The 13,253-nt window shown below is 45.7% G+C and overlaps 1 protein-coding gene across 1 annotated transcript in view; it reads left to right on the top strand.

Annotated features, from left to right (window-relative positions):
- LOC115125812 (monocarboxylate transporter 8-like) overlaps positions 1-13,253 on the top strand; it is a 51,790-nt gene that overhangs the window by 28,284 nt on the left and 10,253 nt on the right. The window contains exons 3-6 of the mRNA XM_065018436.1: positions 1,725-1,962; positions 2,107-2,361; positions 6,815-6,958; positions 11,061-11,289. Coding sequence (XP_064874508.1) covers positions 1,725-1,962; positions 2,107-2,361; positions 6,815-6,958; positions 11,061-11,289 — 866 coding nt within the window. The remainder of the gene's footprint in view (positions 1-1,724; positions 1,963-2,106; positions 2,362-6,814; positions 6,959-11,060; positions 11,290-13,253) is intronic.

The raw sequence follows: 13,253 nt of genomic DNA, 5'->3' as shown, positions 1-13,253 counted from the left end.
ACAACCCATCTACTCTAGAGCCCTTCTAGAACCCTCCACAATCTTTAGAACTGTCCTTGTATGTTTTGCCACTCCTTTTGCACATCATTTACACGTCCTGCCCTCAGTGACTTGAGCATTACACATTCATGTTAGGGTGTGACAGGCTCTGTTCCAAAATTTACACTAACTTACTACTTATAAGGAAGTAAAGTATTGGATATACAGTGCATTCGGAAAGTATTCAGACCTCTTGACTTTTTCCACATTTTGTTACGTTACAGCCTTATTCTAAAATTGATTCAATCAAAAAAAAATCCCCCTCATCAATCTATACACAATAGCACATAATGACAAAGCAAAAATAGGTTTTTAGAATGTATTACAAAATAAAAAACGATATCATATTTACATAAGTATTCAGATCCTTTACTGTTGAAGCACCTTTGGCAGTAATTACAGCCTCAAGTCTTCTTGGGTATGACGCTACAAGCTTGGCACACCTGTATTTGGGGAGTTTCTCCCATTCTTCTGTGCAGATCCTCTCAAGCTCTGTCAGGTTGGATGGGGAATGTTGCTGCACAGCTATTTTCAGGTCTCTCCAGAGATGTTTGATCGGGTTCAAGTCCGGGTTCTGGCTGGGCCACCCAAGGATATTCAGAGACTTGTCCCGAAGCCACTCCTGCATTGACTTGGCTGTGTGCTTAGGGTCGTTGTCCTGTTGGAAGGTGAACCTTCGCACCAGTCCTGAGCGCTCTGAAGCAGGTTTTTTATCAAGGATCTCTCTGTACTTTGCTCCGTTCATCTTTCCCTCGATCCTGACTAGTCTCCCAGTCCCTGCTGCTGAAAAACATCCCCACAGCATGATGCTGCCACCACCATGCTTTACCATAGGGATGGAGCCAGGTTTCCTCCAGATGTGATGCTTGGCATTCAGGACAAATAGTTCAATCTTGGTTTCATCAGACCAGAGAATCTTGTTTCTCATGGTCTGAGAGTCATTTAGGTGCCTTTTGGCAAACTCCAAGCAGGCTGTCATGAGCCTTTTACAGAGGAGTGGCTTCAGTCTGGCCACCTTAAAGTCCTGATTGGTGGAGTGCTGCAGAAATGGTTGTCCTTCTGAAAGGTTCTCACATCTCCATAGAGGAACTCTTGAGCTCTGTCAGACTGACCATCGTGTTCTCGGTCACCTCCATTACCAAGGCCCTTCTCCCCAGATTTCTCAGTGTGGCCGGGCAGCCAGCTCTAGGAAGAGTCTTGGTGGTTCCAAACGTCTTACATTTATCTCCAATTAATTGAATTTACCACAGGTGGACTCCAATCAAGTTGTCGAAACATCTCAAGATTGATCAATGGAAACAGAATGCATATGAGCTCAATTTCTAGTCTCATAGCAAAGGGTCTGAATACTTACGTAAATAAGGTATTTGCGTTTTTTCTTTTTAATACATTTGCAAACATTTCTAAAAACCTGTTTCCGCTTTGTCGTTATGAGGTATTGTGTGTAGAGTGAGGAAAACAATTCATTTAATTTATTTTAGAATAAGGCTGTGATGTAACAAAATGTGGAAAACATCAAGGGGTCTGAATACTTTCCAAATGCACTGTATATTCTAGGTGCTAAGTTATGCTATTATGCTAGTGTGGAACAAAGCACAGTGGTGAGATCGCCTGCCTCTTCACCCGTTAGAATTGACATATATTAGTTTTCCAGTGTTTTATTACCTCTACCCCTGCCCGCCCAGGTCCCTCAGCCTACGGTATTTCACCTATGGGATCCTGTTTGGCTGTGGCTCTTCCTTTGCCTTCCAGCCCTCCCTGGTGATCCTGGGCCACTACTTCCGGCAGCGGCTGGGCCTGGCCAACGGCGTGGTGACGGCGGGCAGCAGCCTGTTCTCCATGGGCCTCCCGGTGCTGCTCACCAAGGTGGTGGAGCCGCTGGGTCTCAGCAGAACCTTCCAGATCCTCAGCCTCTTCATGCTGGTAATGTTGTGATGTGTTCAATGATAATCCATTACACGGCCTGTTTATTTACCTTTTCCTGATTTTCAATGATGTGACTCGTTGAAGTAAACGTCAGATTCGACTTTGAACAACTGTTTCTTTTTGTTCTTTTAAACTTAACAGGTCCAGGCCCTGCTGGCCCTGACCTTCAGACCCCTGCTGCCCCAGAGAGCTCCAATGGGACCACCAGAACCAGGGGGCCCCGCTGGGTCCACAACCCAGCCAGGAGCCCCTGCCCGGGGAAGCCGCTGGAGCAGAGCCCAGACCCAGGTCCGGAAGGCCTTTAACGTGAAGGTGTTCCACATCGTCACCTACCGGGTGTGGGCGTTCGGGGTGTCTACAGCTGTGCTGGGTTACTTTGTGCCTTACATCCACTTGGTAAGGGCTCAGGGACCATCAATACAATTTCTTCAAGATTTGACAATTTTCTTGATATTGTGTTGTATTTAGGGCACCGTTTTCACACCTATTATGTGAGTGAAATTATAATGATAGAATTATAATAATCTGCAGCACAATTTATGATGTCACTTTTCTTTAACAATTTCCATTTAGAATGTTGCTGTGTGTTGGTTTACAGCGCAGCTGTGTTTGCGAGGGGAAAATAATGTCACCCTAACTGCTTCTAGTGTCAGCTTAATTGGCATCTTATCGTATGTAGGAAAACTAGACTTTCTGACCAAGAGTCAAGTCGACTTAAGAGGAAATATTGTGTAATATTGTGTTGCGTTACGTTGTGTGTTGGGTTAGATTACGTTGTGTGTTGGGTTAGGTTACATTGTGTTGGGTTAGGTTACATTGTGTTGGGTTAGGTCGTGTCATATTGTGTTGTGTTGGGTTAGGTTACATTGTGTTGGGTTAGGTTGTGTTGTTGGGTTAGGTTACATTGTGTGTTGGGTTAGGTTACATTGTGTGTTGGGTTAGGTTACATTGTGTGTTGGGTTAGGTTACATTGCGTGTTGGGTTAGGTTACATTGTGTGTTAGGTTACATTGTGTGTTGGGTTCGGTTACATTGTGTGTTAGGTTACATTGTGTGTTAGGTTACATTGTGTGTTAGGTTACATTGTGTGTTGGGTTAGGTTACATTGTGTGTTGGGTTAGGTTACATTGTGTGTTGGGTTAGGTTACATTGTGTGTTGGGTTAGGTTACATTGTGTGTTGGGTTAGGTTACATTGTGTGTTGGGTTAGGTTACATTGTGTGTTAGGTTACATTGTGTGTTAGGTTACATTGTGTGTTGGGTTAGGTTACATTGTGTGTTGGGTTGGGTTACATTGTGTGTTGGGTTAGGTTACATTGTGTGTTGGGTTAGGTTACATTGTGTGTTGGGTTAGGTTACATTGTGTGTTAGGTTACATTGTGTGTTGGGTTAGGTTACATTGTGGGTTGGGTTAGGTTACATTGTGTGTTGGGTTAGGTTACATTGTGTGTTGGGTTAGGTTACATTGTGTGTTGGGTTAGGTTACATTGTGTGTTGGGTTAGGTTACATTGTGTGTTGGGTTAGGTTACATTGTGTGTTGGGTTAGGTTACATTGTGTGTTGGGTTAGGTTACATTGTGTGTTGGGTTAGGTTACATTGTGTGTTGGGTTAGGTTACATTGTGTGTTGGGTTAGGTTACATTGTGTTGTGGGTTAGGTTACATTGTGGGTTGGGTTAGGTTACATTGTGGGTTGGGTTAGGTTACATTGTGGGTTGGGTTAGGTTACATTGTGGGTTGGGTTAGGTTACATTGTGTGTTGGGTTAGGTTACATTGTGTGTTGGGTTAGGTTACATTGTGTGTTGGGTTAGGTTACATTGTGGGTTGGGTTAGGTTATTGTGTGTTGGGTTAGGTTATTGTGTGTTGGGTTAGGTTACATTGTGTGTTGGGTTAGGTTACATTGTGTGTTGGGTTAGGTTACATTGTGTGTTGGGTTAGGTTACATTGTGTGTTGGGTTAGGTTACATTGTGTGTTGGGTTAGGTTACATTGTGTGTTAGGTTACATTGTGTGGTGGGTTAGGTTACATTGTGTGGTGGGTTAGGTTACATTGTGTGGTGGGTTAGGTTACATTGTGTGGTGGGTTAGGTTACATTGTGTGGTGGGTTAGGTTACATTGTGTGTTGGGTTAGGTTACATTGTGTGTTGGGTTAGGTTACATTGTGTGTTGGGTTAGGTTACATTGTGTGTTGGGTTAGGTTACATTGTGTGTTGGGTTAGGTTACATTGTGTGTTGGGTTAGGTTACATTGTGTGTTGGGTTAGGTTACATTGTGTGTTGGGTTAGGTTACATTGTGTGTTGGGTTAGGTTACATTGTGTGTTGGGTTAGGTTACATTGTGTGTTGGGTTAGGTTACATTGTGTGTTGGGTTAGGTTACATTGTGTGTTAGGTTACATTGTGTGTTGGGTTAGGTTACATTGTGTGTTGGGTTAGGTTACATTGTGTGTTGGGTTAGGTTGTCAGACAGACCCACTTATCTAAAATAAGCAGCTAGTGACATTGTTGCATGGTGATGTGAGGAATATCAAGGAGACACCTTGCCACAGCAAGTTAAATCCCAGATGGATGAGGAAGGAGGACAGAAGGAGAGAGGGAGGGAAGGAGTAGAAAGAGAGAGGGAGGGACAGAGAGCGAGAGGGAAGAGAAGGGGGCGGTAGATGTGTAGTGTGAAGTTCTGCTAGACAAGTCAGATGTTTCTGGCAGCCTCCCCACTGCCTGTCCTGTTTTCTCAGGCCCCAGAGCCTGTCCTGTTTTCTCAGGCCCCAGAGCCAGTCCTGTTTTCTCAGGCCCCAGAGCCTTTTTGTTGTGCTCTTTGCTTTAGGTCAGCCCTAAACATGGGTATCCTATGGCCCTTGATGTTATGCTGGTGCCATGTAGTGCAGAATCAAAGCAGAGGAAACACTTCACATGTTTCCTCAGGGAGAGAAGCTTCAGATCAGGAATGGACTTCAGAGGGTTTTGTGTTTTGGATCAGATTCAGGTGTTGGGCGGAGAGGAGAGAAAGGAAATCACTCACCTATAGCTCCGCCCCTTCCTGCTTCATTGTTGACAGTTCTTCTGACAGTGGGACGTTGATGAAAAAAATGTGTTATTCCAAGGAATGGTTATGGAAATTTGAAATGTTACAAGGAGAAAATATCCCTGTTTCTCCATTGAAATCCCTTCACTAAGAATCCCATTGATGATTTCAACATGGGAATAACACACATGAAAGAATCCATGAGGACATATCAAGAAATTACTACGCATTTGATGTGCAATTCTGTATTTTGTTTGGCTATTTTGTTTGGCTGCTTCCAACCCCTCGGGGTGTGTATGTATCCAGGGGTCTTGGTTTGGCTGCTTCCAACCCCTCAGGGGTGTATGTATCCAGGGGTCTTGGTTTGGCTGCTTCCAACCCCTCAGGGTGTGTATGTATCCAGGGGTCTTGGTTTGGCTGCTTCCAACCCCTCAGGGTGTGTATGTATCCAGGGGGCTTGGTTTGGCTGCTTCCAACCCCTCAGGGTGTGTATTTATCCAGGGGTCTTGGTTTGGCTGCTTCCAACCCCTCAGGGTGTGTATGTATCCAGGGGGCTTGGTTTGGCTGCTTCCAACCCCTCAGGGTGTGTATGTATCCAGGGGGCTTGGTTTGGCTGCTTCCAACCCCTCGGGTGAGTATGTATCCAGGGGTCTTGGTTTGGCTGCTTCCAACCCCTCAGGGTGTGTATGTATCCAGGGGGCTTGGTTTGGCTGCTTCCAACCCCTCAGGGTGTGTATGTATCCAGGGGGCTTGGTTTGGCTGCTTCCAACCCCTCAGGGTGTGTATGTATCCAGGGGGCTGCTTCCAACCCCTCAGGGTGAGTATGTATCCAGGGGTCTTGGTTTGGCTGCTTCCAACCCCTACAACCCCTCAGGGTGTGTATGTATCCAGGGGTCTTGGTTTGGCTGCTTCCAACCCCTACAACCCCTCAGGGTGTGTATGTATCCAGGGGTCTTGGTTTGGCTGCTTCCAACCCCTCGGGGCGAGTATGTATCCAGGGGGCTTGGTTTGGCTGCTTCCAACCCCTCATGGTGTGTATGTATCCAGGGGGCTTGGTTTGGCTGCTTCCAACCCCTCGGGGTGAGTATGTATCCAGGGGGCTTGGTTTGGCTGCTTCCAACCCCTCGGGGTGTGTATGTACCCAGGGGTTTGGTTTGGCTGCTTCCAACCCCTCAGGGTGAGTATGTATCCAGGGGGCTTGGTTTGGCTGCTTCCAACCCCTCAGGGTGTGTATGTATCCAGGGGGCTTGGTTTGGCTGCTTCCAACCCCCCAGGGTGTGTATGTATCCAGGGGGCTTGGTTTGGCTGCTTCCAACCCCTCAGGGTGTGTATGTATCCAGGGGGCTTGGTTTGGCTGCTTCCAACCCCTCGGGGGTGTATGTATCCAGGGGGCTTGGTTTGGCTGCTTCCAACCCCTCAGGGTGAGTATGTATCCAGGGGGCTTGGTTTGGCTGCTTCCAACCCCTCAGGGTGTGTATGTATCCAGGGGGCTTGGTTTGAAAGCAGCAATTAGATTTTTTTCACCCCTTTTTCTCCCCAATTTCGTGGTATCCAATTGGCCAACTGTGCCAGGCCCGCCACAGGAGTCACTAGTGCACGTTGAGACAAGGATATCCCTGCCGGCCAAACCCTCCCTAACCCGGACGACGCTGGGCCAATTGTGCGCCGCCCCATGGGCCTCCCGTTCGCGGCCGGCTGCGACAGAGCCTGGACTCGAACCCACACAACCCAACTGCTAGCACTGCGATGCAGTGCCTTAGACCACTGCGCCACTTGGGAGGCTCTAAGCAATGGACATTTTAAAGTATTCCTCTTGTTCTTTTCCACCAGATGAACTTCGTGAAGGAGCAGTTCAAGGAGCCCCAGAAGGAGTGGATCCTGTTGGTGTGTATAGGAGCCTCATCTGGCGTGGGACGCCTCCTCTTCGGGAAAGTAGGAGACCTCATTCCCGGAGCCAAGAAGATCTGGATGCAGGTGAGGTAACCCTCTTCGGCATTCAATTGTCAGCTTAATTGGAACCAATTCCGATGTTTAAATATGGGTAAGCACGTCAGCCACATCCCCTTGGTCTTTTCCTCTGGGTGGTGACTGCTACTAAATACTTCAAATCCATTTCAAATACATACAATACCGTTCAAAAGTTTGGGGTCACTTAGAAATGTCCTTGTTTTTTAAAGAAAATACCATTTGTTGTACTTTAAGATAATATCAAATTGATCAGAAATATGATGAACAGTTGTGGCCTAAAGTTTTGAGAATGACACAAATATACATTTTCACAAAGTCTGCTTCCTCAGTTTGTATGATGGCAATTTGCATATACTCCAGAATGTTATGAAGAGTGATCAGATGAATTGCAAAGTCCTTTGCCATGCAAATGAACTGAATCCCCAAAAACATTTTCACTGCATTTCAGCCCTGCCACAAAAGGACCAGCTGACATCATGTCAGTTATTCTCTTGTTAACACAGGTGTGAGTGTTGACGAGGACAAGGCTGGAGATCACTCTGTCATGCTGATTGAGTTCGAATAACAGACTGGAAGCTTCAAAAGGAGGGTGGTGCTTGGAATCATTGTTCTTCCTCTGTCAACCATGGTTACCTGCAAGGAAACACGTGCCGTCATCATTGCTTTGCACAAAAAGGGCTTCACAGGCAAGGATATTGCTGCCAGTAAGATTGCACCTAAATCAACCATTAATCGGATCATCAAGAACTTCAAGGAAAGCGGTTCAATTGTTGTGAAGAAGGCTTCAGGGCGCCCAAGAAAGTCCAGCAAGCGCCAGGATCGTCTCCTAAAGTTGATTCAGCTGCAGGATCGGGGCACCACCAGTACAGAGCTTGCTCAGGAATGGCAGCAGGCAGGTGTGAGTGCATCTGCACGCACAGTGAAGCGAAGACTTTAGGAGGATGGCCTGGTGTCAAGAAGGGCAGCAAAGAAGCCACTTCTCTCCAGGAAAAACATCAGGGACAGACTGATATTCTGCAAAAGGTACAGGGATTGGACTGCTGAGGACTGAGGTAAAGTCATTTTCTCTGATGAATCCCCTTTCCGATTGTTTGGGGCATCCGTAAAAAAGCTTGTCCGGAGAAGACAAGGTGAGCGCTACCATCAGTCCTGTGTCATGCCAACAGTAAAGTATCCTGAGACCATTCATGTGTGGGGTTGCTTCTCAGCCAAGGGAGTGGGCTAACTCACAAGAATGGTACCAACACATCCTCCGAGAGCAACTTCTCCCAACCATCCAGGAACAGTTTGGTGAGGAACAATGCCTTTTCCAGCATGATGGAGCACCTTGCCATAAGGAAAAAGTGATAACCAAGTGGCTCGGGGAACAAAACATGGACCCAAAATATCTATGTCCAGGAAACTCCCCAGACCTGAATCCCATTGAGAACTTGTGGTCAAACCTCAAGAGGCGGGTGGACAAACAAAAACCCACAAATTCTGACAAAGTCCCAAGCATTGATTATGCAAGAATGAGCTGCCATCAGTCAGGATGTGGCCCAGAAGTGAATTGACAGCATGCCAGGGCGGATTGCAGAGGTCTTGAAAAAGTAGGGTCAACACTGCAAATATTGACTCTTTGCATCAACTTCATGTAATTGTCAATAAAACCTTTGACACTTATGAAATGCTTGTAATTATCCTTCAGTATTCCATAGTAACATCTGACAAAATTATCTAAAGACACTGAAGCAGCAAACTTTTGAAGATTTATGTTTGTATCATTCTCAAAACTTTTGGCCACGACTGTAGACATTGTTAATGTTGTAAATGACTATTGTAGCTGGAAATGGCTGATTTTGAATGGAATATCTACATAGATGTACAGAGGTCCATTATCAGCAACCATCACTCCTGTGTTCCAATGGCACGTTGTGTTAGCTAATCCAAGTTTATCATTTTAAAAGGCTAATTGATCATTAGAAAACACTTTTGCAATTATGTTAGCACAGCTGAAAACTGTTGTCCTGATTAAAGAAGCAATTACAACTGGCCTTCTTTGGACTAGTTGAGTATCTGGAGCATCAGCATTTGTGGATTTGATTACAGGCTCCAAATGGCCAGAAACAAAGAACTTTCTTCTGAAACTCGTCAGTCTATTATTGTTCTGAGAAATGAAGGCCATTGCGAGAAATTTCCAAGAAACTGAAGATCTGGTACGACGCTGTGTACTACTCCCTTCACAGAGCAGCGCAAACTGGCCCTAACCAGAATGGAAAGAGGAGTGGGAGGCCCCGGTGCACAACTGACCAAGAGGGCAAGTACATTAGTGTCTAGTTTGAGAAACAGACGCCTCACAAGTCCTCAATTGGCAGCTTAATTAGTACCCACAAAACACCAGTCTCAACGTCAACAGTGTAGAGGCGACTCCGGGATGCTGGCCTTTCTAGGGAGAGTTCCTCTGTCCAGTGTCTGTGTTCTTTTGCCCATCTTAATCTTTCCTTTTTTTGGCAAGTCTGAGATATGGCTTTTTCTTTGCAACTCTGCCTAGAAGGCCAGCATCCCAGATTTTCTCATGATGTCAAGCAAAAAGCCACTGAGTTTGAAGGTAGGCCTTGAAATACATCCACATGTACATTTACATTTAAGTCATTTAGCAGACGCTCTTATCCAGAGCGACTTACAAATTGGTGCTTTCACCTTATGACATCCAGTGGAACAGCCACTTTACAATAGTGCATCTAGGTATTTTAAGGGGGGTGAGAAGGATTACTTTATCCTATCCTAGGTATTCCTTAAAGAGGTGGGGTTTCAGGTGTCTCCGGAAGGTGGTGATTGACTCCGCTGTCCTGGCGTCGTGAGGGAGTTTGTTCCACCATTGGGGGGCCAGAGCAGCGAACAGTTTTGACTGGGCTGAGCGGGAACTGTACTTCCTCAGTGGTAGGGAGGCGAGCAGGCCAGAGGTGGATGAACGCAGTGCCCTTGTTTGGGTGTAGGGCCTGATCAGAGCCTGGAGGTACTGAGGTGCCGTTCCCCTCACAGCTCCGTAGGCAAGCACCATGGTCTTGTAGCGGATGCGAGCTTCAACTGGAAGCCAGTGGAGAGAGCGGAGGAGCGGGGTGACGTGAGAGAACTTGGGAAGGTTGAACACCACGATAAAGTAATCCTTCTCCCCCTCCCCCCCCCCCCCTTAAAAGACCTAGATGCACTATTGTAAAGTGGCTGTTCCACTGGATGTCATAAGGTGAAAGCACCAATTTGTAAGTCGCTCTGGATAAGAGCGTCTGCTAAATGACTTAAATGTAAATGTAAATGTAAACACCAGACGGGCTGCGGCGTTCTGGATGAGTTGTAGGGGTTTAATGGCACAGGCAGGGAGCCCAGCCAACAGCGAGTTGCAGTAATCCAGACGGGAGATGACAAGTGCCTGGATTAGGACCTGCGCCGCTACACCTCCTATTGACTCAAATGATGTCCATTCTAAATCTTCTAAAGCCACAACATCATTTTCTGGAATTTTCCAAGCTCTTTAAAGGCACAGTCAACTTTAGTGTATTTAAACTTCTGACCCACTGGAAATGTGATACAGTGAATTATTAGTGAAATAATCTATCTGGTAACAATTGTTGGAAAAACTACTTCTGTCATGCACAAAGTAGGTGACCTAACCGACTTGCCAAAACTATAGTTTGTTAAAAAAGATTTGTGGAGTGGTTGAAAACAAGTTTTAAAAAAAAATGGTCTCTTCTTTCAAAAACAAGGACATTTCTAAGTGACCCCATTCTTTTGAACGGTAGTGTAAGTAAAATACTCGCTGCGCTTGATAAAATGGAACTAATTGAAGTGGTTGAAAGTATTTAACATGGACTTGACCCAAGTTGTTTGCCATGTTGGTCAGTTTCTTTGTTGTTTCTGTATGAAGTGGAATAGTGTATAAGGGAGAAGGTATTAATCTGTAGAGGTATTGGACAACATTAACCGAAGACTCTTCTCTCCGACACGTTACACAATGCCACCCAAAGTAAAATGTACGCCCACACCACTGTACTCCAAGTGACTTTGGAGAAAAGTGTCTGCTAAATGGCATTAATTATTGCGTGTTTTTTGTCCCTGCTCTTCTCTCCTCCAGTCGGTGTCGTTCATGGTGCTGGGGCTGATGTCCATGATGATCCCCCAGTGCACGGTGTTTGAGGGGCTGATTGTGGTGTGTGTGTTCCTAGGGCTGTGTGATGGCTGCTTCATCACCATCATGGCTCCTATAGCCTTTGAGCTGGTGGGCCCCATGCAGGCCTCCCAGGCTATAGGATACCTACTGGGACTCATGGCCCTGCCCATGACCGCAGGACCCCCCATCGCTGGTGAGTACTATCGGTTCCTTGGGTTACTAAACACTGACCTCCAAACATTTTGAATGGCAGGTGATAAAGATATGGTTTACTTCTATGTGACAGGCAATTGCTGCTGAGTATCACCTCAAAACTTAGGAGTGGAAGCCAACATAATAAAAAGATGGTTAGTTTCTCCTCTACAGGAACCGATTCCTTCCCAACGAGAAAAGTCAAGTCTCAAGCTAGCATAGTAGTGTCATATATAGTGCCTTTGGAAAGTAATCAGACCCCTTGACTTTTTCCACATTTTGTTATGTTACAGCCTTAATCTAAAATATATTAAATAAATAAAAATCCTCAGCAATCTACACACAATACCCTACAATGACAAAGCAAAAACAGTTTTTGTTAAGGTACCAAAAAATGTCTGCGGCATTGAAGGTCCCCAAGAACACAGTGGCCCCCATCATTCTTAAATGGAAGCGGTTTGGAACCACCAAGACTCTTCCTAGAGCTGGCCGCCCGGCCAAACTGAGCAATCTGGGGAGAAGGGCCTTGGTCATGGAGGTGACCAAGAACCCGATGGTCAGTCTGACAGAGCTCAAGAGTTCCTCTGTGGAGATGGGAGAACCTTCCAGAAGGACAACCATTTCTGCAGCACTCCACCAATCGGCCTTTATGGTAGAGTGGCCAGACTGAAGCCACTCCTTTGTAAAAGGCTCATGACAGCCCTCTTGGAGATTGCCAAAAGGCACCTAAAGACTCTTAGACCATGAGAAACAAAATTCTCTGGTCTGATGAAACCAAGATTGAACTCTTTTGTCCTGAATGCCAAGCGTTGCTTCTAGAGGAAACCTGGCACCATCCCAACGGTGCATCATGCTGTTGGGATGTTTTTTTAGCAGGAGGGACTGGGAGACTAGTCAGGATAGAGGTTAAACTAGTCAGGATAGATTAAACACCTGCTCCAGAGCGCTCAGGACTCAGACTGGGGGCGAAGGTTCACCTTCCAACAGGACAACGACCCTAAGCACACAGCTAAGACAGCACAGGAGTGGCTTCGGGACAAGTCTCTGAATGTCCTTGAGTGGCCCTGCCAGAGCCCGGACTTGAACTCAATCGAACATCTATGGGGAGAGACCTGAAAATAGCTGTGCAGCGACGTTCCCAATCCAACCTGACAGAGCTTGAGAGGATCTGCAGAGAAGAATGGGAGAAACTCTCCAAACACAGGCGTGTCAAGCTTGTAGCGTCATACCCAAGAAGTCTTGATGCTGTAATAGCTGCCAAAGGTCTGAATACATATGGAAATATGATATTTCAGTTTTTATATTCTTTATAAAATCATGTTTTTGCTTTGTCATTATGGGTTATTGTGTGTAGATTGATTAGGGGAAAAAAACTAAAATTTTAGTCAATTTTAGAATAAGGCTGTAACCTAGCAAAATATGGAAAATGTCAAAGGGTCTGAATACTTTCCAAAGGCACTGTAAGTTATTTAATTCCATATGGAATTATAAATGGGGTAGGATTAGAATAATGTATTTTGTGTTTATCATGCCGTTGAGCTGACATGTCTCCTCCATATACATACGTATATTCACTGCGTTTATGTACGTCATTGGTCTTGGTTCTGAATGTAGCTGGTCTATAGAGTAAATAGAGTGAGTGTGCATCCCGAATGGCACCTTATCCCCTTTAGAGTGCACTATTTTTCACCAGGGCCCATAGAGCTCTGGTCAAATGTAGTGTACTATATAGGGAATAGGGTGAAATTTGGGATGCACCCTGAGTAAAGTGGAGTTCCAGGGCTGGTAATTTGTTACAGAGGGAGTAGTAGTCTCGGATAGTGGATAGTTTAGCAATGGGTTGTAGACATTATGGCTGCATTTATGGGGCTCTGCTACCCTCCACTCGCCACATTTCTGTTCAGACCACCAGGGTGCTGTTCAGAGTGATGCAATGTTTCTGATAGAAATGTATTACGTAGAACA

Source organism: Oncorhynchus nerka, linkage group LG5 (genome assembly GCF_034236695.1).
Source record: "Oncorhynchus nerka isolate Pitt River linkage group LG5, Oner_Uvic_2.0, whole genome shotgun sequence".
NCBI classification, from domain to species: domain Eukaryota; kingdom Metazoa; phylum Chordata; class Actinopteri; order Salmoniformes; family Salmonidae; genus Oncorhynchus; species Oncorhynchus nerka.
Note: the sequence above shows the minus strand (reverse complement) of the source record. Positions and strands in the feature narration are given on the sequence as shown.